The sequence below is a fragment of the Girardinichthys multiradiatus genome, chromosome 10, assembly GCF_021462225.1.
Source record: "Girardinichthys multiradiatus isolate DD_20200921_A chromosome 10, DD_fGirMul_XY1, whole genome shotgun sequence".
NCBI classification, from domain to species: Eukaryota; Metazoa; Chordata; class Actinopteri; order Cyprinodontiformes; family Goodeidae; genus Girardinichthys; species Girardinichthys multiradiatus.
The window spans coordinates 115,974-142,852 of record NC_061803.1 but is presented as its reverse complement, the minus strand read 5'-3'; the positions used below and the strand labels follow the sequence as shown (position 1 = coordinate 142,852).

The window sequence follows — 26,879 nt, the reverse complement described above, 5'->3', positions numbered from 1 at the left end:
ATGGAATATAAAAACACTTTACCACCCATAACAGCTCCTGATGAACTAAAGTGATGCTGTCTGACCTGGTTGATGTCCATCAAACTTTCATCAGGGTACCACCTCCCTAGAAAGGTTCCTCGTGTCTTTATTACTGCATCAACCAGGATGGTTGTCTCTAGAAAGGTTGAGAATGGAGGATGCAGCTTCTCTAAAAACTGAAGTTTAACCAAAGATTATGTAAAATAAGGGACATCTCTCTGTTTTTCTCTTCACAGTTTAATCATGCAACTATCAATACAACTACAAATTGCATCCATCACAAGACCTACTTCATCACAGGTGTGGTTGATACTCGGTGGTGTTTATGATCACTGAGCAGGAGTGAGAGGACAGAAAGACGACCAGAAGCCACCCAATCTGAGTTTAGATAAACCTGGATTAGATCAATTCAAACATGAAGACCAAACTCGGCACCTGCTGGTCATGTGACCAGTGGACATGGTGTCCTATAGAAAAGCCTGTTTATTAAAAGTTGAACTGTCTATTTGAGGACCCTTCTGAAATCAGTCAACACATTGACATGTTTCCATAGCAACAGCTGGACACCAACATGCGAGCAGCGCTGCTTACACTGATACTATCTGTTGAGTAAAGCAATGAGGTGGGCTGATTGGGTTGGGTCTAGAAGTTACCATATTTGAACAGCAAGGTGGAGCTGATGCTGGCTTCACCTCAGACCAGGTGACTCCACCCACCTTAATTTCAAGCCAATGATTGCGCTGCTTTACAGACCTCTGTTAATGACCTCAGTTTAAATAAAACCCGGCATGTTTCTTACCCCCCTGACCGGATCATAAGAGCCCAGCTAGAAGCCTAGAGATCTCCGTGGGAGAACTGGAAAGTCCTGAAGGCTGTAGTTGTTAAGCAACCTGACCATGTACTGGTGGGGGAATTCTCCTGATGTCCTCTTGACAGCGCTATAATGCACCTTTTCTCATAAAACAAATAAATATGCAGATTCTGTAATTCTTTCAATGATGGCTGCAACCTTCTATAGAACCTATGGTGTAAGTAGATCAAGCTTGTTTTTTGTCTCTTGACTCAAGTCCTGATCCAATGCCAGTCTAACCAAACCCTGAAACCAAGTCCCTAAACATCAGTTCCAACATATCTAGACATAAGACACCAACATTAGTCCCGCTGCACCCAAAAACTCAAAGTCCTGACCCATCACCAGTCCCACCTCACTCATAACCTGACATGAGTGCTTACCCCACATCAGACCTACCAAACCCAGAACCCAAGTCTTGACCCAAACCCAGTCTCAGGGTATCCATAACATAAGTCCCGACCTGACACCTGGCCGACCACACCCCAGAACCCAGGGTGAGTCACTGACTTGTGACTGTAGATGAAAACTGCGATTAAGTTTCTCTGCATCCATCTTGCCCGACGCGCCATGGATCTGGACAGGGATGTGTGACCTGCACTGGGAACATTATTGGTGGGTGGGGGGCATTATTCTGTCGTCAAAGGTAAGCGGATCCGGTCATTGTTCATCAGAAGCGGGTCTTATTCAGAATGAGGTCAATAAATAACTGGACTAGCCCTGAACATAAATATAACGCATGATGCGAACAACAAATCAATCACTGCCAAGATACAAAAACAGTAAAAATACAAAATTGTACAAAACATTACATTAAAAATGTGATTCTGTGACATCACAGGCTGCAGTCACATGATGTCAATGAACATCTAGCTACAGGATAAGGCTGTGAACTCCGTCCCTCAAAGACAAGACCTTTCAAATTAAAGCCCTCAGTTGATTCCAGGGTGCCTGGCTTCAAAAAAGAATGCTACTGCTTGGCTACCGCTGTGTTAGTTAGCACCATCAGCAGTCAGAGGAATACCAACATTTATCTCTGATTTGCAGAACAGTTTATGAAGTTTTTTTTTTAATGACACAAACAGTTGGGAACATCTAAATATGAAGAATGACCTCAGCTATGGGATAATCTGAATTTCCCAAACAACAACTACGAGTGCTCCTTCTGCTTAAACTGGATAGGATATGTTAAAACTAAGATAGTTTTAACATATCCTATCTGTAGGAATGGTGTTGTAAGGGTACTGTGGATTAAATGTTTATCAGGCTATGGAACCCAAAAATACCCGTCATCTGGGCAGCACTCTGAGTTTGGTTTAGAGAGGCTTTGTATTTCATTATGGTGGAGCCAAACTGAGAGATAAAGGCTGATTAGGACAGCAGCAGAACAGTATCTGATCAATGCATTGTCGTGACTACCTCAATTGGTGGGTCATGGGTCTACCAGTGACAGGCTTACTTAAACCCCTCTCACACAAAGCCATGGAGATGCCAAATAGGTGCCCAATTCAACCTGGAAGTGTTTTATGAAGGAGGCTGGTGTAATTTACTGGTTTTAATGTTATGCCTGATTTGTATTAGTATTTCAGCATTACCGGTTTCACAGTGGTATTACCGTATACAGTAAGTGTGATGTCACTGCAGTGTTCCTTGCTATTTCACTGTGTTGTCGCTGTGAGGTTGCTGCTGGGATGTTGCTGCAGTGTCACTTTGTACTGGAGCTCAGTAGACATCTTTCCAGTCACAGGATGCTTCTAATGCTGCTGTTGTGGTTGGTCAGGTGAAATGTTGCTTTATAATCTGGTACTGAGGCTGCAGAGGGCATTCAGAGTTGTTGCCTTGGAACCAGTTTATACCAATATGGGGTTACATGCGGTTGATTAAGGATTAAGAACTACTGTAAGGTATATAAACTCAGGGGACGCAATACGTCTGAGTATTTCCAGTGAAGAATTAAACTACAGAGCTACAGATCAGAATTTCAAGGGTCAGACAGTTCCAGAGTGGAACCACCTGTAAGGTTCGCTAAATTTAAGTGTATCATGTAGTAACAGAAGTTCCTCAAAACTTTGTTGAAAAAACACCATTTAACACAATAATGTTAAGATAACGATGTAATGTTGGAACGTCCTCCAGGTGGCGCCACAATCCTCTGGGCAGAGCGACGGGGTATGTGATCATCAATCTGAGCCCCTGGAAAATGAACAGTTTATCACATTAATTTTTTTATTGACTGCCTGTGTTTACCCAGAATGCACCACACCCAGCCAATCGTGACGAAAGGATTCAACTGAGCAGAAAACAGCATACCTGCCAGGGTGAATCCTGATTGGTGAAGGTTTCGGGGGCCAATTTGTGTTTTAGGACCGGTAGGCCCCCTGGTGGTTGGAGTTGGTGGGACTGATTTGGTCATACTGATGACATCATGGACTGGCCCATCGTAGTTACCGCGAGGAACGCCACGAGCCTCTGCCATCTAAACAAAAAAAAAACTAGTGGTTAACCTAAACGTAATGACTTCTAGTAATAGTTATACTAGTTATATGGTTGGTAATCACTGGTTGACCTGGTGATTACCTTGCTGCGGGCTTTGATCCTCTTGTAGACGGTGTCAGGAAAAGCTTTTCTTGGGATAAATCGTCCAGAACCTTCAGTGACGTTGAGCTCTCCATCTTCCATGATAACACGGCCACCACTGATCACCACTGTTGGAACACCTCGAAATTCCAAACCCTCCAAGATGTTTACCTCCAAGGTCTGCAAACAGAAGTGTGGTGGGGATACACCAGTTACTTTGGACTAATTAGAGTAATTGACAGATCAAATCAGCAGTTACCAGGTTGTGAGCCTTTGCAGAAACGGTTCGAGTCTCTTTTGGGTTCCAAATGACAATATCAGCATCAGATCCAACAGCAATCCGTCCTGAAGAGACACACACACACACACACACACACACAGTCTGCTGGGATTACTGATTACTAAAATCCAATCCCCAGTTTCCTGTAAAACATCCAGAAACATCAAAACTTCAGGGATTTCCAGCCAGGGTCCTGATGTGGGTTATTCATGTTTTTGTGAGTTTACATGGACCAGAACTGAAAGTCACCAGAATAAGCTTTAAATAAGTTTGTACTTCAGGGCCCATATTCCCAAAATGTCCTAAGACTAAAAATAGCTTCTAGTGATGTAATTTCCCCTCGATAAGATAAAAGTTATTCAGGAAGCATCTGAGGCCTTCAGAGAGCTCCTAATGTGAGGAGATGTTGTGAGGAGGACTTTTGTTTTCTGAAGCAGAGAAGATGGAGGAAAGACAGAGAGAAAGGAGAGATCTTCTCCTCCAATGAACAACAGAGAATGAATAAAACGCTACCAGCTCCATGGTGCAGAGATCCAACCCCTAAACAGTCGAGTCAATGAGAACAGAAACTTCTAGAACAATCATATAATTATTAATATAGAGATAAGATTAACTTTATCATCCCCCTAGGAGGAAATTAAATAGTTTCAGCAGCAGGACAGGTTAAAGGTCAACCTCTAGTAAGGTGATATTAGGAAGGATCAATAAATAATAGAAATAATAATAAATAACCATGAATACAAAGTGAACAAAATTACAAACAATATAGTAAAGAATTATTTAAATATTTACAGACTGTAAAATGCTTCAAAGAAAATATAGATATACATAAACAGAAAGTGTCTCCAACAGTCTAATAATCTGAGCTCTATATCCAGAGCAGGAAGATGTAAATGAGGTGAATCAGTATTTGCTGTATTGTTCATGATGATGTCAGCAGCCTCAGCCTAAATGGTTATCTCCAACGCTCCCCGTCTGTGGAGAAGTTCTCTGGTGCTGCTATCTCCTCTCTAGCTTCTGAATGCAGCAGGAACCAGAGCTGCTCACATTCCAGGCTGGTGCTGAAAGCAGAGGGAACGATGCGTTGATCTACTGGGAATGTCTGTTGGTTCCCACCGTGATCCCAGAACCAAATCTACCTTTAACACTCTTCTCTTCTCCTCCACCAGCAGGCTCTGCTCCTCTGTTCACTTCGCTTTTCTACACCCTTTGTTCTCCAGTTTGTTTTGGTCATTTTACCAAACTAAACCTCATTAAACAAGAAGGAGATCAGAGTAAAACGCTGAATTTAATATTAATATGAAATTAATTCATATGAAATAGATGCGGTATGAAAACGACCAGCATGGAGAGTCAACATAATAAGCAAATCAGAATAACGGTGAGCATGTAAATAAGCTACACTACCGGTCAAACGTTTTAGACACACTTTTTCCTTTAATTGTTTTCTTTATGCTTATGACTATTTCCATTGTATGTAGATTCTCACTGAAGGCACCAAAACTGGTAACATTTATGAAATTATGTAGCAAACAAAAAATTGTAAAAGAACTCTAAATATGTTTTAGATTCCTTACATTAGCCGCCCTTTGCTGTGATGACGGAAATATTGACCTTTGGCCGTCTCTCAATGAACCGCTGGGACGTTCTTTGTTGAGAATCTACAATGTAAATAGTCCTGAAAATGAAGAGACTCATTAAGTGAGAAAGTGTATCTAAAACTTTTGACCAGTACTGTACATTCAAACATGTTGATGCTGTGTGACAATTTAATCTTGCTAAGTTTCATCATCATGATTTAAACATTTCTGAATCAAGTCTAAATTCTATCGTTGGTTCATTTCTCTCCACTGATTACTGGGAGCACTTTTTTTTTTTTGTGAGCTGCACAGTGGTGCAGTTGGTAGGACTGTTGCCGTGCAGCAAGAAGGTCTTGGGTTCAACTCCCAGCCGGGGGTCTTTCTGTATGGAGTTTGCATGTTCTCTCCTTGCATGCGTGGGTTCTCTCCAGGTACTCCGGTTTCCTCCACAGTCCAAAGACATCACTGTTAGGTTAATTGGTCTCTCTACATTGGCCTCAGGTGTGAATGGGTGTGTGTGTGCGTGGTTGTTTGTCCTGTTTCTCTGTGTTTCCCTGCGATAGTTTGGCGACCTGTCCAGGGTGACCCCTTAGAAGACAGCGTCACACCTAGCAACAGGACCAACAACACCTCGTCACTAAGATAGGAAGTTCTATCCTGCCTTAGCTCAGAGTCGCTCTCAGCAGAGAACTGAATCACTCTTCAGCTGGGAGTCCTTGGCAGGAAATTTTAGGTTAGGGTAGGAGCTCTCTGAGAGACTCTGAGGATCTTTGTGAATACGGGCTTGTAGAAGAGATGAAGACAGAAATTAGAAACGTCAGGGGCAGTGCTGTGACATTACTAGTTTATAAAGTGTTAGATCAGAACCAGTGCCTTTATCTGTATGAAAACTACTACATTTTACAGCTGGGGGGTGTGCCCCCAGTGTGACTTCCTGTTTAGAAACATCCCTGATTTCTACAATGCATCTCGTTCACATGGCTCAGTAAACATATCCTTTAGAACTGCTTGCATGTAAACTGTTTTTGACATTTTGTCCTGAGGTTCACGAATGCAGTGATTTATGGATGCAATCTGTGGTGCAGACAACATAATCACTATTTAATCCAAACCAGTTCTGTAGTTTAGGTTTGTTTGTGCTATAAGGAGCAGTCGATTAATACAGTGGCTTGTAAAGGTATTCGTACCCCTTGAACCTTTTCACATAGTGTCACATTACAACCACAAACAGAAATATATTTTAGTGGAAATCTATGTGAAAGACCAACACAAAGTGGTACACAGTTGTGAAGTGGACAGAAAATTATACATGATTTATTTTTTTTATTTTTTTACAAATAAAAAACACAAAAGTGCAGTGTGCAAAAGTATTCAGTGCAACCAATTGCCTTCAGAAGTTGCCTGATGATTGCTAATGACTAAATAGAGTCCACCTGTGTGTAATCTAATCTCAGTACAAATACAGCTGCTCTTTGACGGCCTCAGAGGTTGGTCAAGAGAATATTGGGGAGCAAACAGCATCATGAAGTCCAAGGAACACACAAGCGGCATTATTGAACAGCCAAACTCTGCACACACAGAATGAATTCACACAATTTCTGAAAATACGAGAATTTATTAACAAAAATAAGTCAACTCAAAGTCAAACATATTTCAATCAACAAACTCTTTACTTTGCTAAAACAATCCAACTATCTACCATGCAGAATTAAAGAATAATGAAGACTAATGGACTATGTACAATATAAACAAGTTGATTAAAGATGATTGAAACCATGACTGAAAGAGTGATGCAACATTACCAGTCAGTCAGTCATTTTCTACCACTTATTCCATAGTGGGAAGCTGGTGCCTACCTCCAGCAGTCTATGGGCGAGAGGCAGGGTACACCCTGGACAGGTCACCAATCCATCGCAGGGCAACACACAAACAACCATGCACACACTCATTCATACACCTAAGGGAAATTTAAAGTTACCAATTAACCTAACAGGCATGTCTTTGGACTGTGGGAGGAAGCCAGAGTACCCGGTGAGAACCCACACATGCACGGGGAGAACATGCAAACTCCATGCAGAAAGACCCCAGGCTGGGAATCGAACCCAGGACCTTCTTACTGCAAGGCAACAGTGCTACCAACTGCGCCACCGTGCAGCCCGCAACATTACCATGCAATGTTATTTATGTTTGAGAACCAAGGATTATCTTGAAGAATCAGGAAGTGAAGTTAAGTTAGTCTTGGAACCAACTAATAATTGGTTTACCTTCAAACAACCATTCACAATGCAAGATCAAATGAAACATTATTTTAATAAAATAACACGTTTGAAGAATGATTTGCTGAATAAAACCAACCTTCTGGATGACTAATTCTCAATGGTGTTTAATTAGCTGCCTTTATATATTAAAATAATATTTATGGAGATATCATTAAGAAAATATTAAAATGATAATAAAGAAAATATTATTTTGAATAAAACCCAAACCTTTTGGATAAATGGGTCTTAATGGTGTTTAATTAGTTATCACGTTTAGTAAAATAATATTTAGGGAAATATTATTTTCTAGATTGGAAACTAACAACCTTTCTGGGTAAATGATCTTCAGCAGACACATAAAGTGGACGAGGACGTATTCTTAGCCGTTGGAGCTAACAAAAGAAGCTAATAGCTGGTTACCAGAATCAAACACATACCTTTAAAATACCACTAATAAAAGGGTAAAAAAGCATAAGTGTGGAAGGCGGGTTACGGCCGGTCTATGTTTAAATAAAGCTTGTCTTAACTTTACAAACACAACACAAACAAAAACCCAACGTCATGAAACCAACATTGTTTCGATTATTTCATTCTAAACCGATCTTCTCTGCCCAAACACTACCTCTTACATGAACCGTGCTGAGGAGGAGTTGTCCTGGGCGTTGAGGAAACATCCTTGTGTGGGTAAACAAAGGGTTAGCTTGCAGCTAACATCCGTAGCTGTGGGGAAGGTCTTTTAGCCATTTTCAGCGCTTTGACTGCCTTGTTGCTGAAAAGTGCTATATAAATAAACTTGACTTAACTTTTAGCCAGCCCAGCTGAATTAGGGTCAATTAGGGAAGCTTCTGGAGGCCTCAGAAGAAAAGCCAAGTCACGCTTGTTTTATTACACCCTTTATATAAATGAATGCCAGATACTCAAAAAGCAAATCATTACTTAACTTTGCTGCATATGATCGTGTGATCATGACACTCTAGGAAGGGTTGCTTGCCAGCAAGGAGACACACGCACTTGCCTCTCCTGTCCGGCTCCCGTGGGGAGCCGCATGGAAAGAGATCTGTTTGTTGGAACGCTTTTAATGAAACAGTGACGTCACGGGAAGTCTGCTGTTACTCCTGTTCCTGGGCTGAGTTAGGAGTAGGTTACTGTAGGTTACTGAAAATACCAGAAAAGTTCTTACTAACCTTTAATGTTGTAACCCATGGCTGGGTCCCAACACAATGTTAGAAGAAAACCATAAAAAGTCCCGTTTGTAGTTTGCCAGAAGCCACGTTGGAGACACAGCAAACATTTGGAAGAAGCTGCATTGGTCAGACGAGACCAACATACAAAGGCCAAAATACAGAACGCCATGTGTGCGGAGAACTAACACTCCACATCACTCTAAACACACCATCCCCACTGTCCCCATATATGGTGGTGGCAGCATCATGCTCTGGGGTTGCTGCTCTTCAGCAGGGACAGGGAAGGTGGTCAGAGTTGATAGGAAGATGGATGGAGCCAAATCCAGGGCAATCTTGAAAGAAAACCTGTTGAAGACTTGAGACGGGGGCGGAGTCTCTTCCAGCAGGACAACGACCCTAAACATAAAGCCTGGGCTACAATGGAATGATTTAAAACTAAACATATTCATATGTTAGAATGGCCCAGTCAAAGTCCAGACCTAAACCCAATCGAGAATCTGTGGCAAGATCTGAAACCTGCTGTTCACCAGCGCTCTCCATCTAATCTGACTGAGCTGGAGCTGTTTTGGAAAGAAGAATGGGCAAAAATTTCAGTCACTAGACGTGCAAACTAGTAGAGATATACCCTAAATGACTTGCAGCTGTAAATGCAGCAAAAGGTGGTTTCACAAAGTCTTGATTCAAGGGGGCTGAATACTTTTGCACAATGCCCTTTTCAGTTTTTATTTGTAAAAAAAAAAATCATGTATAATTTTTGTTCCACTTCACAACTGTATACCACTTTGTGGTCTTTCACATAAAATCCCAATAAAATATATTTCTCTTTGTGGTTGAAATGTGACAATATGTAGAAAGGTTCAAGGGGTGTGAATACTTTTACAAGCCACTGTAAACATGTCAAACTATTTCCACTCATACTATCAGGTGGAAGTTCTGTTCTGTTTCTGTGCCTCATACATTATTGAGGTTTAATTTTAGCCTCCATGTGAGTCAAGACATTAAAGCTGCACATAAGCTTGATTATTTACATTCACTCATTGGAGGGTTTCATGTGAAGTCAGTGACTCCATCCAATCAGCTTGGCTTCTTAGATGGAGGACATTTACCATCAAGCCTAAACTGTGCTGTAGAAAGAAAGTGAACTGAATTAAATACCTTTGCGTGGGTACATGTTGAAGAGCTTAGCAGCGTTGGTGCTTGTGACTGCGACGAACTCATTTTCATCTATCTTTCCTGTGGACTACAGACAGAAATATGAACAGAAACAAACACCTGAATGAAGCCCCCCCCCCCTTGAATGTTATCATTGTTTTCATGTGATAAAAGCATTAACATTGGTGAATGAGGGCAGCTACTTTGGTTATTCAACCACTATAAAATACAGTTTATATGAATAAAGGAGACAACAGGAGAGAATAAAACTGTTGCTAGGCAACTGGGCAATGCATATGCTTACTTTTGAACAATGTCATAATCTTTATGTACAGGGGTTGGACAATGAAACTGAAACACCTGGTTTTAGACCACAATAATTTATTAGTATGGTGAAGGGCCTCCTTTTGAGGCCAATACATCAATTCGTCTTGGGAATGACATCTACAAGTCCTGCACAGTGGTCAGAGGGAATTGCGCCGCTCAAGGTGGCAGCAGCTTGGAGTAGCTCTGTTACTTTTGATTCTGATTTATTCTTTTTTGGGAACTATTCCTCTTGTGGTGGATACAGTTGATTTTTTTTGGATGACTGTCCACTCCAGTGTCGGATGCTGTGCAGATTCGAGGATTTTTCTTAATACTTTCTATTTTTGGATATTTGTTATGATGCATTGCCATGGCAACGGGGTTGTTCCTTACAACCGGGAGCAGCTAATTAATATCTCAAAAGCTCAAATAATACTTCAGCTACAACCCCAAATCCCTGATGAGTTGAAAAGGAGACGCCGTGGATGAAGAGCAGAAGCTAAGAGAAGAGAGAGAAGGAGGAAGTTCAAACCATTTCTTCCGTCGATTTTGATGGGCAATGTGAGATCGTTGGGAAACAAGTAGGATGAACTCCAAGCCCTACAAAGGACCCAGCCAGAGTACCGGGCATGCAGTATCATGTGTTTTACTGAGACATGGCTGCAGGATCATATCATATCCCCGACTCCAGCGTCTCTCTGCCGGGCTTTTTAACCATACGAGCAGACAGAGATTTAAAGAGGAGCGGCAAATGTAAAGGAGGTGGACTGGCAGTACTTGTGAACAACAGATGGTGTCATCCAGGACATGTAACTGTGAAGTGTCATCTCTGCAGTCCAGATATTGAACTGTTGGCAGTAAGTTTTTGTCCATATTATTTACCCAGAGAGTTCACCAGTGTTATTTTGGCAACAGTTTACGTTCCACCTTCCGCTGTTGCTGACACTGCATGTGATGCCATCAGCTCAGTTGTTGCTAAGCTACAGACACAAAACCCCAATGCTTTTGTGGCAATTTTTGGTGATTTTAACCATGCTTCACTCTCTGCTACACTTCCAACGTTTCAACAGTTTGTCAGCTGCTCTACCAGAGAAAACAAAACATTGGATTTGTTTTATGCAAATGTCAAGGACTCATACATCTCTACAGCAAGACCTCCTCTAGGCAAATCAGATCACAATCTTGTTTTTCTCTGCTCGAAATATAAGCCCCTTGTTCAGAGGCAACCTGTAATAAAAAGGACTGTGAGAAAATGGTCACAGGAAGCTGAAGAAGCTCTGCAAGGTTGCTTTGAGGCTACTGTGGAGATATATTATGTGTGTTACATTAATTATTATTATGTTCATAAACAGTGTGGGAAATGAAATGTATAACCTGTGTTAGTATAAGACATTGTGGCCTGCAGAATTGTTGTTGCACAAACTTGGCCTTGAGTGTGATGAAGCAGAAAATACTGAAGAACTGCATGTGTGGGAAAATTAGTGATAATGCAACTATAGAGTTACTCCCTGCTTATATCAGTAGATACGGAATGCAGCTGTGAGACCGGAACATGTCCTAATATGGTAGGCAGGAAAATGTGTGTAACGTGACTACATGTGTGAAAAAACCGTGGACAGGTTGCTGCCTATTTTCATGTGTGTTTCAATAAAAGCAATGGCCCTATTGAGAAGCTCCGAAGACGTCTCGGTGTGTGTTGTTTTACCACATGCGAGAGCTTCCCCTGGCCAGGTATTTGAATAACATACAGCTGTCTCCGTGTGATTTATTATAATGTCTTGTGAATTCTTTCAGCTTACGGTGAATAAACGAACACACAGAACACCCCTTGGGAGGGTGCTTCAACACTACAGACTGGGACGCACTGTGCCAGCCACATGGAGAGGACATCAATGCCATGACTGAGTGTGTAACTGACTATATAAACTTCTGTGTGGATAACATCATCCCCACCAGAACCGTGAGATGCTTCCCCAATAACAAACCTTGGATCACCAGTGACCTGAAGGACCTGCTTAACAAGAAAAAAAGAGCCTTCAGAGAGGGAGACAGAGAATTATTGAGGATTATACAGAAGCAACTTAAAGTCAAGATAAGAGACAGCAAGGAGGTGTACAAGAAGAAGCTGGAGAGCAGCTCCAGCAAAACAATATCAGAGATGTGTGGACAGGGATGAAGAAGATCACAGGCTCCAAGCAGAAGGATGATCAGACCGATGAAGGTCTGGACAGAGCCAATGAACTGAACACATTCTTCAATAGGTTCAGTTCAGAAACAAGCTTCGCATCCTCCTCTCCTGCTCACAGCCAAACAGACATTCCATCTCCACAACAGACTTATAGAAGATCTGCAGCATCTTGCTGCAAACACCAAAGGACCTAAGCTTCCTCTAGAAGTACAGTCTGCTCTGTCCCTTCTTGTAGATGGCTTCACAGTTGCATCTCCACTCTAGTCTGTTGTCCAGGTGAACACCGAGGTATTTATACTCCTCCACCACCTCCACTTCTTCTCCCATGATAGAAATAGTGTTTGACTTATTCCTGTTTCTCTTAAAATCTACAATCATCTCCTTTGTTTTAGTCACGTTCAAAATGAGATGATTGTTTCCACACCATGCCACAAAGTGGTCCACCACCTTCCTGTACTCAGCTTCTTCTCCATCTCTGATCCACCCCACGACTGCAGAATCATCTGAGTATTTCTGCAGATGACAGGAGTCTGTCTTGTACTGGAAGTCTGAGGTGTACAGAGTGAAAATGAATGGTGAGAGTACCGTCCCCTGTGGTGCTCCTGTGCTGCTGACTACCTGGTTAGACTCACAACCCTTCAGTCTCACAAACTGTGGTCTGTTTGTCAGGTAGTCTTTGATCCAGGAGATTGTTGAGGCCTCCACCTGAGTCTTCTGGAGTTTCTGACAAAGCAAATCAAGTTGGATTGTATTAAAAGTTCTGGAGAAATCAAAGAACATGATCCTCACAGTGCTGCTGGCTTTGTCCAGATGACAGTGGGTTTGTTGAAGCAGGTGTATGAATCCGTCTTTCCACAATGATCTCCGGAGGTTCCAGAAGAGTCCCCAGAACAGAGCCAGCCTTTTTTATCAGCTTGTTGAGCTATGAGGAAACCTTCATATTATGAAGGTTTCCTCAAAGAGAAGGCTCTTTGAGGAAACCTTCATAATATGAGCTATAACAACATTTAATTTCCCTTTGGGATTAATAAAGTATTTTTGAATTGAATTGAATTTAAGCCATTCTTCTTGCAGGATAGTGGCCAGGTCACTACGTGATACTGGTGGAGGAAAACGTTTCCTGACTCGCTCCTCCAAAACACCCCAAAGTGGCTCAATAATATTTAGATTTGGTGACTGTGCAGGCCATGGGAGATGTTCAACTTCACTTTCATGTTCATCAAACCAATCTTTCACCAGTCTTGCTGTGTGTATTGGTACATTGTCATCCTGATACACGGCACCTCCTTCAGGATACAATGTTTGAACCATTGGATGCACATGGTCCTCAAGAATGGTTCAGTAGTCCTTGGCAGTGACGCACCCATCTAGCACAAGTATTGGGCCAAGGGAATGCCATGATATGGCAGCCCAAACCATCACTGATCCACCCCCATGCTCAGATTTAAACTGAACAGATCCAGTTTACAGCTCTGTTAAAAATTGTTTGATCTTATGGATCAGAACATAATTGCAAACCATCAGAACACCCACTATCATCATGTGTTGTTTTATTAACCAAGACCATGACTCAGGTCATTGAAGTTATTGACGATTTTACAGCACAAGCTGTTCATGCTTAAGGTATAAAGTTTTGGGTCACAGCTCATCAGAACTTTCATCCCACCTCATCAGAACAGGGGTTCTAAGGAGAACTCACATGCGAGTTTGCAACAGCCTCTGAGACGAACACATCTGTTGTTTAAAGGTTCTCCCAGCAGGGGTCGACCTCATTAACTTTTTACTGCAATTAATGTAAACAATCTGACTATTTTATTTATGTAGTTTAATCAAATGTTTTCAATAACCTATCAAATAAATTGTTGCTGATGTGGCATTAAACCTAGACTTCTACTAGCAGAGCTCGCTGGTTTTCTTCTAACAGGTACAGATCATGGAGCTGAGGAGCACCTTGGATGACATGTCTTCTGTCGGAGCAGCCTTAGGTGAGGAAATCTTACCACAGCTCTGTCCCAGACCACAGACAGCCTCTCCTCGATGCCATTGGTTCCCTCTGGGATCAGCGTAAAGTCATCTTTACCGACAGCCTTCTGAGCCGTGGAGAAGCTGGCCTGAGCGCTGGAAGTCACCTGGAGATCGCCGCTGGAAAACAAGCACCTGTCAGCCTCACCTGTTGCTCGGCTCGGGTGGACGCAGAGAGGTGCACACTCACCAGGCTAGCAGAGAGGTCAGGTACTGTGGCGTGGAAGGGTCCGGGTTCAGGGGAGGGCTCATCACAAAGGCTGCTGCCATGGCCCAGTCTTTGGACCAGTAGTGAGAGCCATCAATGGCTAGACCGGCTGTAATTGGTTCCCCGTACACAACCACGCCTGAGGATGCAAAGAGGAACGGGTTACAGCTGGGTGGATTTTATTTCCAAGGTGGAGCAGGTCTGGTGTGGAAGAATTTGGGACCTGAACCCAGCTGAGGGTCAGAACCTGTGTGCAAGTGCAACAAGCTGACTCCTACAGGTGCAGCATTCACTAAACAAAAGATGTGACACCAGTACAGCTTCCCCAGTAAGTCGGATCGACAGTCTAAATACGATACTGCTCTTTACCTACTGAACCAAAGCTTGGACAGGACCTGCAGCTGTAGCCCAACAGCTGTGGAAACGGGTGTTAGGTGTGGTGTAAAATGTTCACCTCAAGATCAATGGTCAGAAGACATTCTTTTACAAGTCTGATCTACACCTTACTGCATTTCCTCCACACCTGAACCCAGAATACAGCTCCACCCTGGGCTACTCTGAAGCACACCAGCTAAACCTGCAGTCAGTGAAGGGAGGGGTCCATGACTCGCTGGGAAACAGTTTGACACCTCAGGATCTGACGTTAACCTGCAGGAGCTCAGCTAACGTATGGTGGAATGGTCACCTTTCTTCCTGGCCTTGGCAATGACATCAGCAGCAGACCTGCTCATCACCTTGGTGACATAGAGCGGACAGTTGGCCTGTTTGGCGATGATGATTGCCCGGTAGACTGCCTCTGTCTCCACCTGAAACACAAACCAAACAGCAGTCAGACACAGATTACCAGGTGGGGGTTATCTGTAGCTAAAACTGCTCATCAGGTAGATTGAGCTGAAAATTATCAGCAGGTTTTCAAACACATCTTTAGGAGCAGAGCAACAACAGGTAGAGCCACCAGTGGATCAACATCACTCCCATAGAACCAATGAGTCAGAACAAGCCCACAGAGAACACACAGGCGGGGTCCAAACAGGGTTCAGCTACTTTTACCTCTTCAGGGTGGGATAAAACATGGCCTTCGGGTCCAGTAATACCAACACTGAGAAGTTTCTTCTGCTCCTGAAACACAGACAAATTTAGACCAGTTAGACCCAGTTTGAACGGGTTCAGAAAACCATTCTTTGTTTTCATGTAACTGAATAAATGATCCGAGTCAGAGCTCAGGGTGTGTTACCTCATCAATGATGTCACCGTTCTCAGCATGGACCTGAGCAATAGCTCCAAGTTCTCGGAGGACCCCGAACGCCTCATAAAGCTGAGCCCCAGGGACCAGGAAGCAGTTAGACAGGATTAAATAAACAGGAAGTAGAAACAACAAATAAACACATGACATGTCTGTGTGTTTCACCTGAGAGTCAGAGCTCTGGTATAGGTCTTTGTAGGCCATGAAGAACAGGAAGGAGTTTACACCTGAAACACAGTACTACAATCAGTACACTATCAACACTACAATCAGTCCTACAGTCAGTACTACTATCAATACTACTGTTGGGACCCAGCCATGAAGTTAAACATGGAGGAACATGGACTGGATAGTCCATTTTGATATGAATCCCTTTTGCAGCTTTAATGCACACTAACTTGCGCCGAGCTCTGCCCAGGAACAGGAGGATTAACAGCGGATTTCCAGTGAAGTCACTGTTTTAATAAAAATCCCACGTTCCAACAAAGAGACACGCAGGTTCCCAGCGGAGCTGGAAGGAGACACAGCGCACTAATGTCGCTTTGCTGGCAAACAGACACAACTCCTCAAACTGGATCCAAGAGTGTCATACAATCACGTGTTCGTATGCACTAAGTTAGGTAGGAATGAACTGTGCTTGTGAATCCATTATAAAATATCAATATAAAATCAAACAATCAGTACTACAGTCAGTACTGGTTAGTATATTTACAGGCCAAGCATATGCCATTTATAGTCAGTACTAGAGTGAGATCTACAGTCACATTTATTGTATGGTCTATAGTCAGTAGTACTATCAATCTGACAGTCATTGCTGATGTTCTGCTGATGTCTACGTGAAGATCTTAGCTCTTCAGAGGAGCTGATTTCACCATGTTGATGATTTCCTTTGATCAGAGATGACTTGATGGCTGAGCTACAACAACATTTAATTTCCCATTGGGATTAATAAAGTATTTTTGAATTGAATTTGAATTGTTTTTCTCTCAGAATAAATCCTGCACGTCCGCAGTTGAAAGTTTGTGTCATCTGTTAGTATGTAACCGATCAAACAGCAGTAATTGGCTCCCTGGATGTTTCCCAGGTGTTAGTCTGCAACTATCCTTCTCCTCTGAAAGGGTATCAAATCTTGTTTTATTTCAATGTTTGAGGATGATTGTCTGTTGTAAATGGACTGAACTTACATAGCGCCTTTCCAGTCATACAGACCACTCAAAGCGATTTACACTAGAGCCACATTCACTGTGTCAAGTGATCTGGTAGAACTGGGAAGCATCTCTGCAGAGGTTGCTGTGTGACCACTGGAATGATTAACAGCAGAGCATCTGAGCCTTGCTTCTGAAGTATTCTGAAGTTTGATTAAACTTTAAAACCCAGCTAGGTTATTTCACCAGATCAGGTCTGGGAATCATGTCCAGAGTCCTTCCCATGATGAGGTCCCCATACATTACTGGGATGCAGAGTGTAAATACATGGAACTTGCCAGAATACTCCAGTTACCCTGATAATCATGATTATAATTATGATGCATCATATTGAACACTCTGCTGAGTACTGATTTTCAGAGATTTTCTATAAACTGATCATTGTTGATTATCAGCTGATCTCATCCGCCTCTGTAATTTTTACTGATCACCTTTATCTTTGACGAGTGTCTCCAGCTCCTCATAAAGGCCTTCGTGCCATCGAGTGATGTCCAGATGGAAGGAGAAGTCGCAGCACGCCCTCTGCTCTGCCGCCTCCTTCCACTGATCAAACGCTGACAGTAAACTAGTTCCTGGGTCCACCAGCACGTGGTCGACTGCAGACAGAGACATTAATGAGGCCTGTGTCCAGGGACAGGGGAATATTGATCGATTATTGGTTGTCACTGACTGATGGTGGTGGTTCCTCCAGACAGGGCAGCTCTGGTTCCGTGGTAGAAGTCATCGGATGGGTTCAGACCTTTTTGCGGAGTCTGAAGGTTGGTGTTGGCGTCAATTCCTCCAGGGATCACCAGCTGACCATACGCATCCAGCGTCTTCACACCAGGTGGAACAATCAGGTTCTCCCCAATCTGCCTGTCAGGAAACAGGAAATTAGATCATGTCAGAGGTGATCACACTGACACCTGGTCGCCAGGTGAGATCATTCAGCCACATATTTACCTGATGGTCCCATCCTCGATGTAGATGTCAGCGTAGAAAGACTGGTCGTCATTGACAATCTTTCCTCCTTTGATGATCAGACGGTCGCCCTGGAAACAGACAGAGAGGTTGCTGGGTAAATCAAGAGAAGGAGGAGCTCCCAGAAGAGTAGGATGAGATGGCTGCTGACGTCCAGGATTCTCAACTCAACCCAATTTGATCCAAGGAAACACAGTTCAGCACGGCCCGTCACCCAGCCCAATCCAACTGAACAGAACACAACTACAGAATATACCAAGCTCAACTCGGCTCAGCACGACCCAGTTCAGTTCAATGAGACCCACTCTGTGGTATGTGATTAGGAGTATGATACATGAATATTAAAGGGTAAAGGACTGGACAGATTGAGTGTTTTTTAGCCTTTAATGGATGTTCACAGTGAAAGAGATGTTGGCTAGTGCAGGAACCAGTCAGGAACCTGGCTGAGATGAAATGACCTGATGTAGCTCGGAACTAAGGAAGCCTCTAAGGAACCTCACACATTCCGACCTGAAAGTCCTTTGTTTCCATTCAGGGACCTCAGGAACTTCTCTTATATGTAAATGATCCAAGAACAACTGGAGATTTCCTGAAGCCAACATCTGCTCATTCTGAACCCTAACCTTGTTCCAGAGGTGAACAGAGATTTCTTCTAACCTGGATCAGGATTTTCCTCTCTGAGGCAACATGAGAGTTACTGCTGTGTATACACCGAATCAAGAATTTCCAGTAAGGACTGAACAGAACCAGCCACGTGACCAGGCTCTGGGTCTCTGGGTTCTGAGTTTGTTGAGATGGAAATGGGTCCTGGAGATGGTTTTGGTTCTGGATCTGTGCTTTCAATATTTCAACTTAGAGCCTGTAGATGGCATGTTTTTCAATTTGGTGTGTCGGAGAGTTCCAGTGTGTTGGGAGTGATCCAAGGAAAGGAAGGTTTTCCTGGTTTCTGTCTGGAATATCCTGGAAGTTTACTGTTAAAGTAAAGGAAAAGCCTTCAAATGTCATCCTTCTCCAACACTGCATCCCTAGACCGGATCAGATGTACTGGATTCAATCCCAGGACCAAACAATGGGATCTCAATTTCAACCTGGAGTTTTCCTTAGATCCAGAGAATAATGTGACTTTATTTCCAACCTTTGGACGAAACCTCAGACATATTTGAAACCTAATATTCATGGTATCCATGAGAAAACATTTCCAAAGGAACTTATGAATCACAAACACGGTGTCTTCCAGTCAGAAAAAGGTTCCCTTTAAATGCCCCAGAACATCCTGATTATATGCAGTCTCCATGAGACAGGGACCACTGAAAGGTTCTCTTTGGGTTCTTTAACACAGCTCCATATGATGACTTTACCTTTCCAACATCATTACGATGTGAATGTTTCTTAATCGACACCAAATCAACCTCTGCTTGTAGAACGGTTCTGATATGAAGCTGAAAAATAAAACCAGACCTTAAACGTCTGTAGAACCGAAGCAGCAGAACCCAGCAGCAGGCCTCAAGGTCTGCTTTTATTGCAGGAACATGAAACGTCCCAACCCCCAGAACGCAGCGCGCTGCAGACATCGGACCTTCGCCAGACAACCCGAACCGAACCAAACAGAGCTGAACTATGGTGAGCTGAGGGTCTCAGCAGCTGTAGACACACTCTCTCTTTGGTTCGGGTGGGTTTGACTCGGTGCGGTTCTCCTGTTTGCAGCCTGTCTCCTGACAACTCCTTGTCAGACAGGTGGAGCTTCAGCATCACCGGCCCAGTAAGCCGGATCTCCCACCTTGGTTGTGCTCGGATCGGCTCGGATTGGACCTACCGCGGGTTTCTTCTTGGCCTGGAAGGACATCCTGAAGGATCTGGATCGATCCTCATCAGCTGATTGATTGCAGCCCTCACGCGAACACGTAGCTATTGTTGTTCCAGCCGCCTATTACGTCATTATCCCGTTAATACACATAGACACCGCTTCCGGTGTGGATCTTCAAAACAAAAGCCTCAGGATGACAGCATTGCTTTACAGTTGCCATGGTGACGATCAGAGAGGTCCAGTTGACTCGTTTTAAACGAGTTTCTGTAATCTGATGCTTGTATTTGGTTTAACAGCAGAACAACTTCATTATTTTCGGTGATCTGCTGCATCGTTGTGAAGAGCTGGTTCTGAAGAAACCTCAAGCACACGTTGACATTAATAAGTGAAAACAGGAAGTCAGATCTTGCCTGATGGACTCACATCTTCTAAATCCTAACCATTTCCGGCATCATAGCTGTGATGTTGACTTTAACCCATCTGTGTTGAAGTGAGAATGTTTTGTTATAATCAGTCTGACAGAGAGAGGTATCTCAATCCTTGTGGTTTTTAGTAGAACAATGACCATCAGTGGGACCCTTTGTGAGGTTTCTTGAGACGACATTGTTGTAAATAAGCGCCGTTTAACTAAATAATCTGAACTGAAACTATCTGTGTAGTTATGCTGCTATAGGCTTATGCTGCTGGAGGACATAATGACCACTTTCACCCTCTTCGCTACATTCTCACACTACTCTCCAATTTTGCATTATTTGTTGTTATTTCAGCTTTTAACTTTATGTTCTCTCTCTTTTCTCTTCCTAGAAGTTACACCTGGCCTGGCTCTGTGTCTACCTGTGACACCTTTCTGGAGAGGGGGATCGTCCGAGCTTCTGCTGGTAACAACTTAATACTCACCTTCTACAGATGATCCACATGGCCCTGTCTTTTAGTGTTTAACCCTTTCTCTCTCCTAGACATGGCTACTGACTGAGCTTCTACTGTAACTAACTCTATGTGCTCTCTTTCAGACTCTAACCTTGAAAACTGGATCAGAGTTTATCTGTTCTTTCTTTCTAGATGAAACGACTAAAGGACTACATCCATTAACATTTACTTTTCCTTCCCATAGAAAGTACTCCTGGATCAGTGCTTCTTTGTTCTCTTTGTGTCTCTGCTTTGTTCTCTCAAACCCCCGGTCGGTCGTGGCAGATGGCCGCTCACACTGAGCCTGGTTCTGGTTCTGCTGGAGGTTTCTTCCTGTTAAAAGGGAGTTTTTCCTCTCCACTGTCGCTACATGCATGCTCAGTATGAGGGATTGCTGCAAAGTCAACACCAGTGACTGTCCACTGTCTCTACATGCTCATCCAGGAGGAGTGAATGCTGCAAGTCACTGACTGGATGCAATCTGCTGGGTTTCCTTAGATAGAAAAACGTTTTATCCAATTTGAATAAATAACTGAATCTGACTGAACTGTTCAATGGTTACGATTAATTGGAATGTATGAACCTGACTGTTGTGAAGAACCTTGAGACGACATGTGTTGTGAATTGGAGCTATTTAAATAAACTGAATTGAATTGAAGTTTTGATTTTGACGCTCTTTTAATGAAAATGTTTTACTTCTGACTGTACCAGTTTAAGCATTTTCCTTTATTTGTCCGTTTGAGTCCCAAATCCTAAAACTAAGTACAGACTAGACAGCATTGTAAAGATGTGAGGAATTCCAGTAGCTCCCCCAGCTTTTCAGAACCAGAATCACAAGGAAGGCCAAAGCAATCCTTGCTGACCCAAATCATCCTGTCTGCCTCATTAATATCTGAAATTATAGGCCCAAACAGAGACGAAGCAAGAGGGAAGGCCGAGGTGGGGGTGTGGAAATATAAATGCCTTATTATTAGTAGCTAAGACTAAAATATATTTGGGACTTTGCTGTTTATAGATTAATTTTTATTAAGGGTTTTTAGTTATGCTTTTGATAGTTAGAAAAAATCTTAACAGTAGCCTCTAGTATTATAGAGTCCAGTTTTTACACAATGAGTGTTTATTATTCAAGGTTAAAGGTTGCAGGTGTTTTCTGTCTGTATCGTAAGAAGCTGGCAGTATATTAGGGAGGCATGGTAACTCCTCTCACTGAAGATTCCTGAAGACGTGTAGGAAACAATTCTTTAATTAAATGATGAAATGTATCTCTGTTTCTTTGATACTGTTGCTGGGGAGACATCCACAGACAGAATGATTGTGTCTGTGTACTGCATAGCAGCGTGGGGTATAAAATGTAATATGGCGCAGCCCCCAGTGAGACAACACACAGACGTTTCCAGGTACCAGTGTAAGTGTGATGTCTCCCTCTCTGAATTCAGATTGGTTTTAATAAACTTGTGGAAACGTACAACTGATCTCTGACTGAGGATTGTCATTTGGGTGCCAAATAAAGAGAGTCGATGAGAGGTGAGGAGTAATGTAAGAGTTAACGAACGGCCAGTAAAGTTTTCCTACCTCGACAGGGGGTGTGGGGCGGGGTTGGTGGGTGGAAGGGGGATAAGGGTTCGGACGGACACTGAATCCTCCTGAAATCGGATTGGTCCCCCAATTGCCCCACCCCCCATCACTGACATGTCACGGCACCAGGTCACTCCTGTACAGTATGTAGAGGGATGAGTTCTAAGTAAATGAAAGCTCTAAATGAGCTTCAAGGGGGGAAAACAGGCACCTCAACATTATTGTCAGTTTCCATCCTCTGCATCTACTTTTGATAAGTAGTGTTATTTCTGTTGTTTTTGCAGCGCAATTCAACATCCAGCCGTTAGAGGGCGCCTGTTGCGTTGGTGGCATAAAGGAGGCTTATAGGCAGAAGATTAAAACTTCTAGTTGAAATGCTGAAAGAAGCTCAACGTTTGCCTCATCTGTCCTGTGCCACAGGTCAGTAAATGTGTCTCATATTGTTGACTTTTAGAGTTAAACAAATTATTTGTCCGGGAGACAACCAGTGGGTTTACATGACCTGGGTTCTGATGAGTAGCTTGTTGAAAACGGGGCTTATTGCTGTATGGTAGCTCATGCTAATGCAAGCGGATTTAAAAATTGTGTATTAAACTAACTCGGTAACTGGACTGATGAATTCATTTTCAATATTTTTCGCTTTACACTTACAGAAACAGTACTGATATTCTTTTAATTAGTATTTTTTTGTAGAATTGACATTATTTTAATGGTTGATTGCCAAAACCAGATAAACTGGTGTAATCTGAGTGAATAATGGCTGCCTGTGTATAAAGCTTGGTGAGAGACACTCTGTTAAATGAGCATTACTCTTTTTCAGTTGTTTGGTCAGTAAAGTGTTGACATTGATGCCTCAAAAGAGACAAACTGTTACTAATTTTAAGACAATGGGAACAGTTAATGGTTAAATGCTTGAGTTTTAAGAGGCAGTTCATAGTGCAGAATAAAATAGTAAAAACAGTTAAATGAGCTAAAAGCTCATTTATATTTTGTATTGCTGACAATTTAAAAAGTTTAAGACAAAGGGACAAGGTGTTTAGGTGTTTACTGAAGTTCAGGTTAATGTGGTTTAAAGTACCAAGGCCATCTATAAAAAAAGATTTTAAAATGTGCTAAAAGTGTTAAACTGGGCATGTTAAATACAACGCTGTCATGTTTAAAGGATATTCTGGCCATCTTGTGATTGGGACTGATGCAAAGGGCTGTCTGTTGCAGTTACTCAGTTATACTTGAAGTGAGTTGTGTGAATTATCTACACTTGGGTATGGTTCGTCTTGTGGGAAGAAGACTAAAACTTGTCTCATCTGCTCTGTTCACTGCCTAATTTAAAGAAAATCAAGAACAAGCATCTCAGTCTTTTTTTTGGCACTACAGGCCTTATTGACAGCTACAAGATGGGAAATGGGCAGAGAGAGACGGAGAGAAGACATGCAGCAAAGGTCTCAAAGTCAGGAATCAAACCCAGTGTAGCTGTATTGAGGATTTTAGCCATTGTATATGGAGCTCCTGCTCTATCCCCACACCACTCCAAGGACAATGATCCAAAGCACAACAGCAAGTTCACTTTCCACCTGAGTGGCCTAGTCAAAGCCTAGATTTCCAGTTTGGATGTTGTATGTCCTTAAACAGGTCATGCCGGAAATCCCTCAGACATGTCTGAATTAAAACAATTCCGCAAAGCAGAGTGGGTCAGAATTCTTCACCAGTGATAAAGATTCATTACCAGTTGTCAGCTGTTTCTGCTAATTCAATTCAATTCAAAGATACTTTATTGATCCCTGAGGGGAAATTAGAAATCCAGTACAACCCATCCAAACATACATCATGACACAAGACAATGGGGAACAACCAGTTATTAGGTTTAAGGGGTAAATACGTTTTCACATAGAGCCAGGTTTGTTTGGAGACTTTTGTTCCCCTAATAAATTCAATCCTTATTTGAAAACATCCTTTTGATTTTTTTATGTTAAATTTGTTAGATAATCAGAAACATTTTAAACATGGCAGAACTCTGTCAGGGGGTAAATACTTTCTGACATCACTGCAGGATGAAAAACTTCCTGCACACAGAACCAAACCCAGGACCAGTCAGCAACTACCCTGCAGCCATTGGTCTAATCTGAACCATATTGATCATAGTTGACTGACTGATTTGGGTGTAACCTTCCAGAACCCACAGCGCGAGTTCTGTTGGTTTTTCTGACTTATCAGGCCTTCAACATCCTACAGAATATTTTTTCTATTTTCTATAAATAACTACAGGTAAAAATCAGTGACATGAACCTCTCTCTTGTTGTAGTTTTCCCGGGTGTGTCCAGATGGAAAGATTACTGTCCGTCCTCCTGCTGAGGCTCCTTCGTGTTGGCCTCCCATTTGGGTATGAGCAGCTCCACGTCGCTGCATCTGAGGACTGAAGGACTCAAAGTTCAGAGTTTTGTTCTCAAAAGCCCCTTCCACATTACAGAACATCCCTCCAAACTTCATTCGAGGACGAGGTGAGTCAGAACCAAGTCGGGAAAGGAGAGAGGAGCAGTCATCCTCCTTACAGAACCTCTTCTCAGACATGCTGCAAGCAAGTGATCCGATAAGAGGAGAGGAGGAGGAGAAAGTCTGGGCTGGCTTATGACTGCAGGCATAAACCAAAAGACATGAGGAAGAGGAGGCAGTGAAGGAGGGGGAGCAAACATGACCCAGAAGAGATCCAGAGAGGAGACGAACACAAAGTAACGATAGAGAAACACCTAATTAAAACCTGGAAAGAAACAAAGTTCTGGTTCTGTTTGGAAAACCTGCCGAAGTTCTGAGTTTCTGGTTTTGATCTTTGTTCAGGGTAAACCCCGAAGACTCCAAAAATCTTCTCAGATTATTAATGTGATTTGATGGTTATTTATTGGTTGAAAAAGAGTTCAGACTGAGATCATGTGACCTCGACTGTTTCAGCTTTAGTGAGCAGGAAGATAAAACACACACATACACACTTCAGTATGACTCAGGAAACTAGTCATACTGTCAATGTTGTTTCTCCATGAAGCTGCCGGACCTCAGAAGCACAGGAAGTTCTCAGCTAATGGACCTCACAGAGACAGAAAAACAGGGCCAGAAAGAGGGTCAATGATTATTCTTGCTGATGCTGAGATGTTCCTGCAGCTTGAACTGGAGCTCTTCTTCTGTCAGCTCTTCTTAAATCACACAGACTGACCGGGTTCTCCGTGTTGCAACTTTAAAGTGCCTGTGACATCGAATTTTCATGATAAATCCGATTACTTTTATGGAAAGGAAATATTGATAAAATATTTTAAAAAGTAAATTCATGCCACTGAAATGAACAGTTGTTGAGACATATGGTCATAAATTTCACCTGTCCTAAAAAGAGACTTCTGCAGCTCCATGTGCAGCTCTCTCCTCCACTTTCTGTCCATGCTACCTACAACTATAGCCGCTGTCAGCTGTATACAAGGGATGGTAATGAACTTTAATGGAGCCACCTGTGCCTTTCCCATCAGGAAATGTACAATGCATCTCTCTGAACCTGTTCAGCAGTTAAAGGTAGGTAAGTGTACCACATCTGCCCAGATTTGCATCTGCAAATTGTGTAACTGAGCAGAGACAGTCTTTCCAGAGTTTTAAGGTTTTAAGCACCGATCAGCCTTAAACTCTTTAAGCTGATCTAACTCCTGTAGCCAAGATGTTGATCTTTTTTGAGCAACAGCTGACAAAACATCCCACCCACAGAAAGGTCACGCAAAACGAGTTGCTCTCAGACGCACCTCAGAACAGGTAAAAGAGGACCCTGTAGAGCTATAGGAACAAGGAGTTCAGACCAAAGCATTGCAGTTCCACTTTATATAGACCACAGCTGGATGATGTAAGGTGAAAAGGAAGAATTTAAAAGCATCATATGTCCCCTTTTTAAAAGCATCTGCTTGAAACAATAAAAAGAAATAAAATAAAAACAAACTAAATACTTATTATGTTTGTATTGTATATGCAAGGATGTCATATATGATTTTCCATGTATAAAATAATCCACTGGGAGAATTATCTGAACCACAACTCGTAAAAACTTATAAAATAAGGCTCAGGGTTTCAGGAAGTTCTTGTTTCAGCCATGGCAAAAACAAGAACAAGAACTTTAAAGCTCTGAACTGCAGACTTCTGACTGCAGTGAAGTTTGTTTTACGTGCTCCATGGATTCAGCGGCGTCTTCTTTCCATTTGACTCTATGAAGGCAGTCTAATTATGGGCAGCTGCTCTCTGCCTGCTCCGTCTTGCAGACACTGGTTCTCTCTAGGACCATCAATAAATGTCAGAAACAAACACGCTGTTTCATGGCGGTTGTTTTGTTTGTGTGTTTTGGGGGAAATGTTTGTGTGTCTGAACAGTTGATTTTATGTGTGATCAGCTGGTTTAGGATGTTATTAACTACAGCGCCCCCTACCTCCATGTCATTCAGAAAGCTAATGTGTCCTTTTTCTTTTCTTTCAGCCTTCACGCATGGGTTATGATTAGTAAGTAGTAAAATTATATCTGGGTTAGACCCGCTCCGGTTATTGTGGTCCT

General features: G+C 42.5%; 1 protein-coding gene and 1 long non-coding RNA gene across 3 annotated transcripts; one reads left to right on the top strand and one right to left on the bottom strand.

Moving 5' to 3' along the window:
* Positions 1 to 240: 240 nt before the first annotated feature.
* dpysl4 (dihydropyrimidinase like 4) lies at positions 241 to 25,095 on the bottom strand. Of its 2 annotated transcripts, none has more exons than XM_047376238.1 (15): positions 24,603 to 25,095; positions 18,017 to 18,105; positions 17,745 to 17,929; positions 17,506 to 17,670; positions 16,035 to 16,096; positions 15,861 to 15,941; positions 15,677 to 15,745; positions 15,312 to 15,432; positions 14,609 to 14,765; positions 14,397 to 14,538; positions 9,906 to 9,990; positions 3,708 to 3,793; positions 3,449 to 3,628; positions 3,182 to 3,347; positions 241 to 3,064 (listed from the first exon to the last, which is right to left on the bottom strand). In XM_047376238.1, the coding sequence occupies exons 1-15, from the start codon at positions 24,882 to 24,884 to the stop codon at positions 2,973 to 2,975; spliced, it is 1,962 nt and encodes a 653-aa protein (XP_047232194.1). In that variant the 5' UTR covers positions 24,885 to 25,095; the 3' UTR covers positions 241 to 2,972. The 2 variants fall into 2 exon arrangements, with proteins under 2 accessions (XP_047232194.1, XP_047232195.1); XM_047376239.1 differs by lacking the exon at positions 24,603 to 25,095 and adding an exon at positions 19,848 to 20,012.
* LOC124874749 lies at positions 20,131 to 24,755 on the top strand. Its single transcript, XR_007039876.1, has 4 exons — positions 20,131 to 20,328; positions 20,643 to 20,716; positions 22,604 to 22,739; positions 24,619 to 24,755. It is a non-coding gene; the product is annotated as an uncharacterized LOC124874749 (long non-coding RNA).
* Positions 25,096 to 26,879: the final 1,784 nt, after the last annotated feature.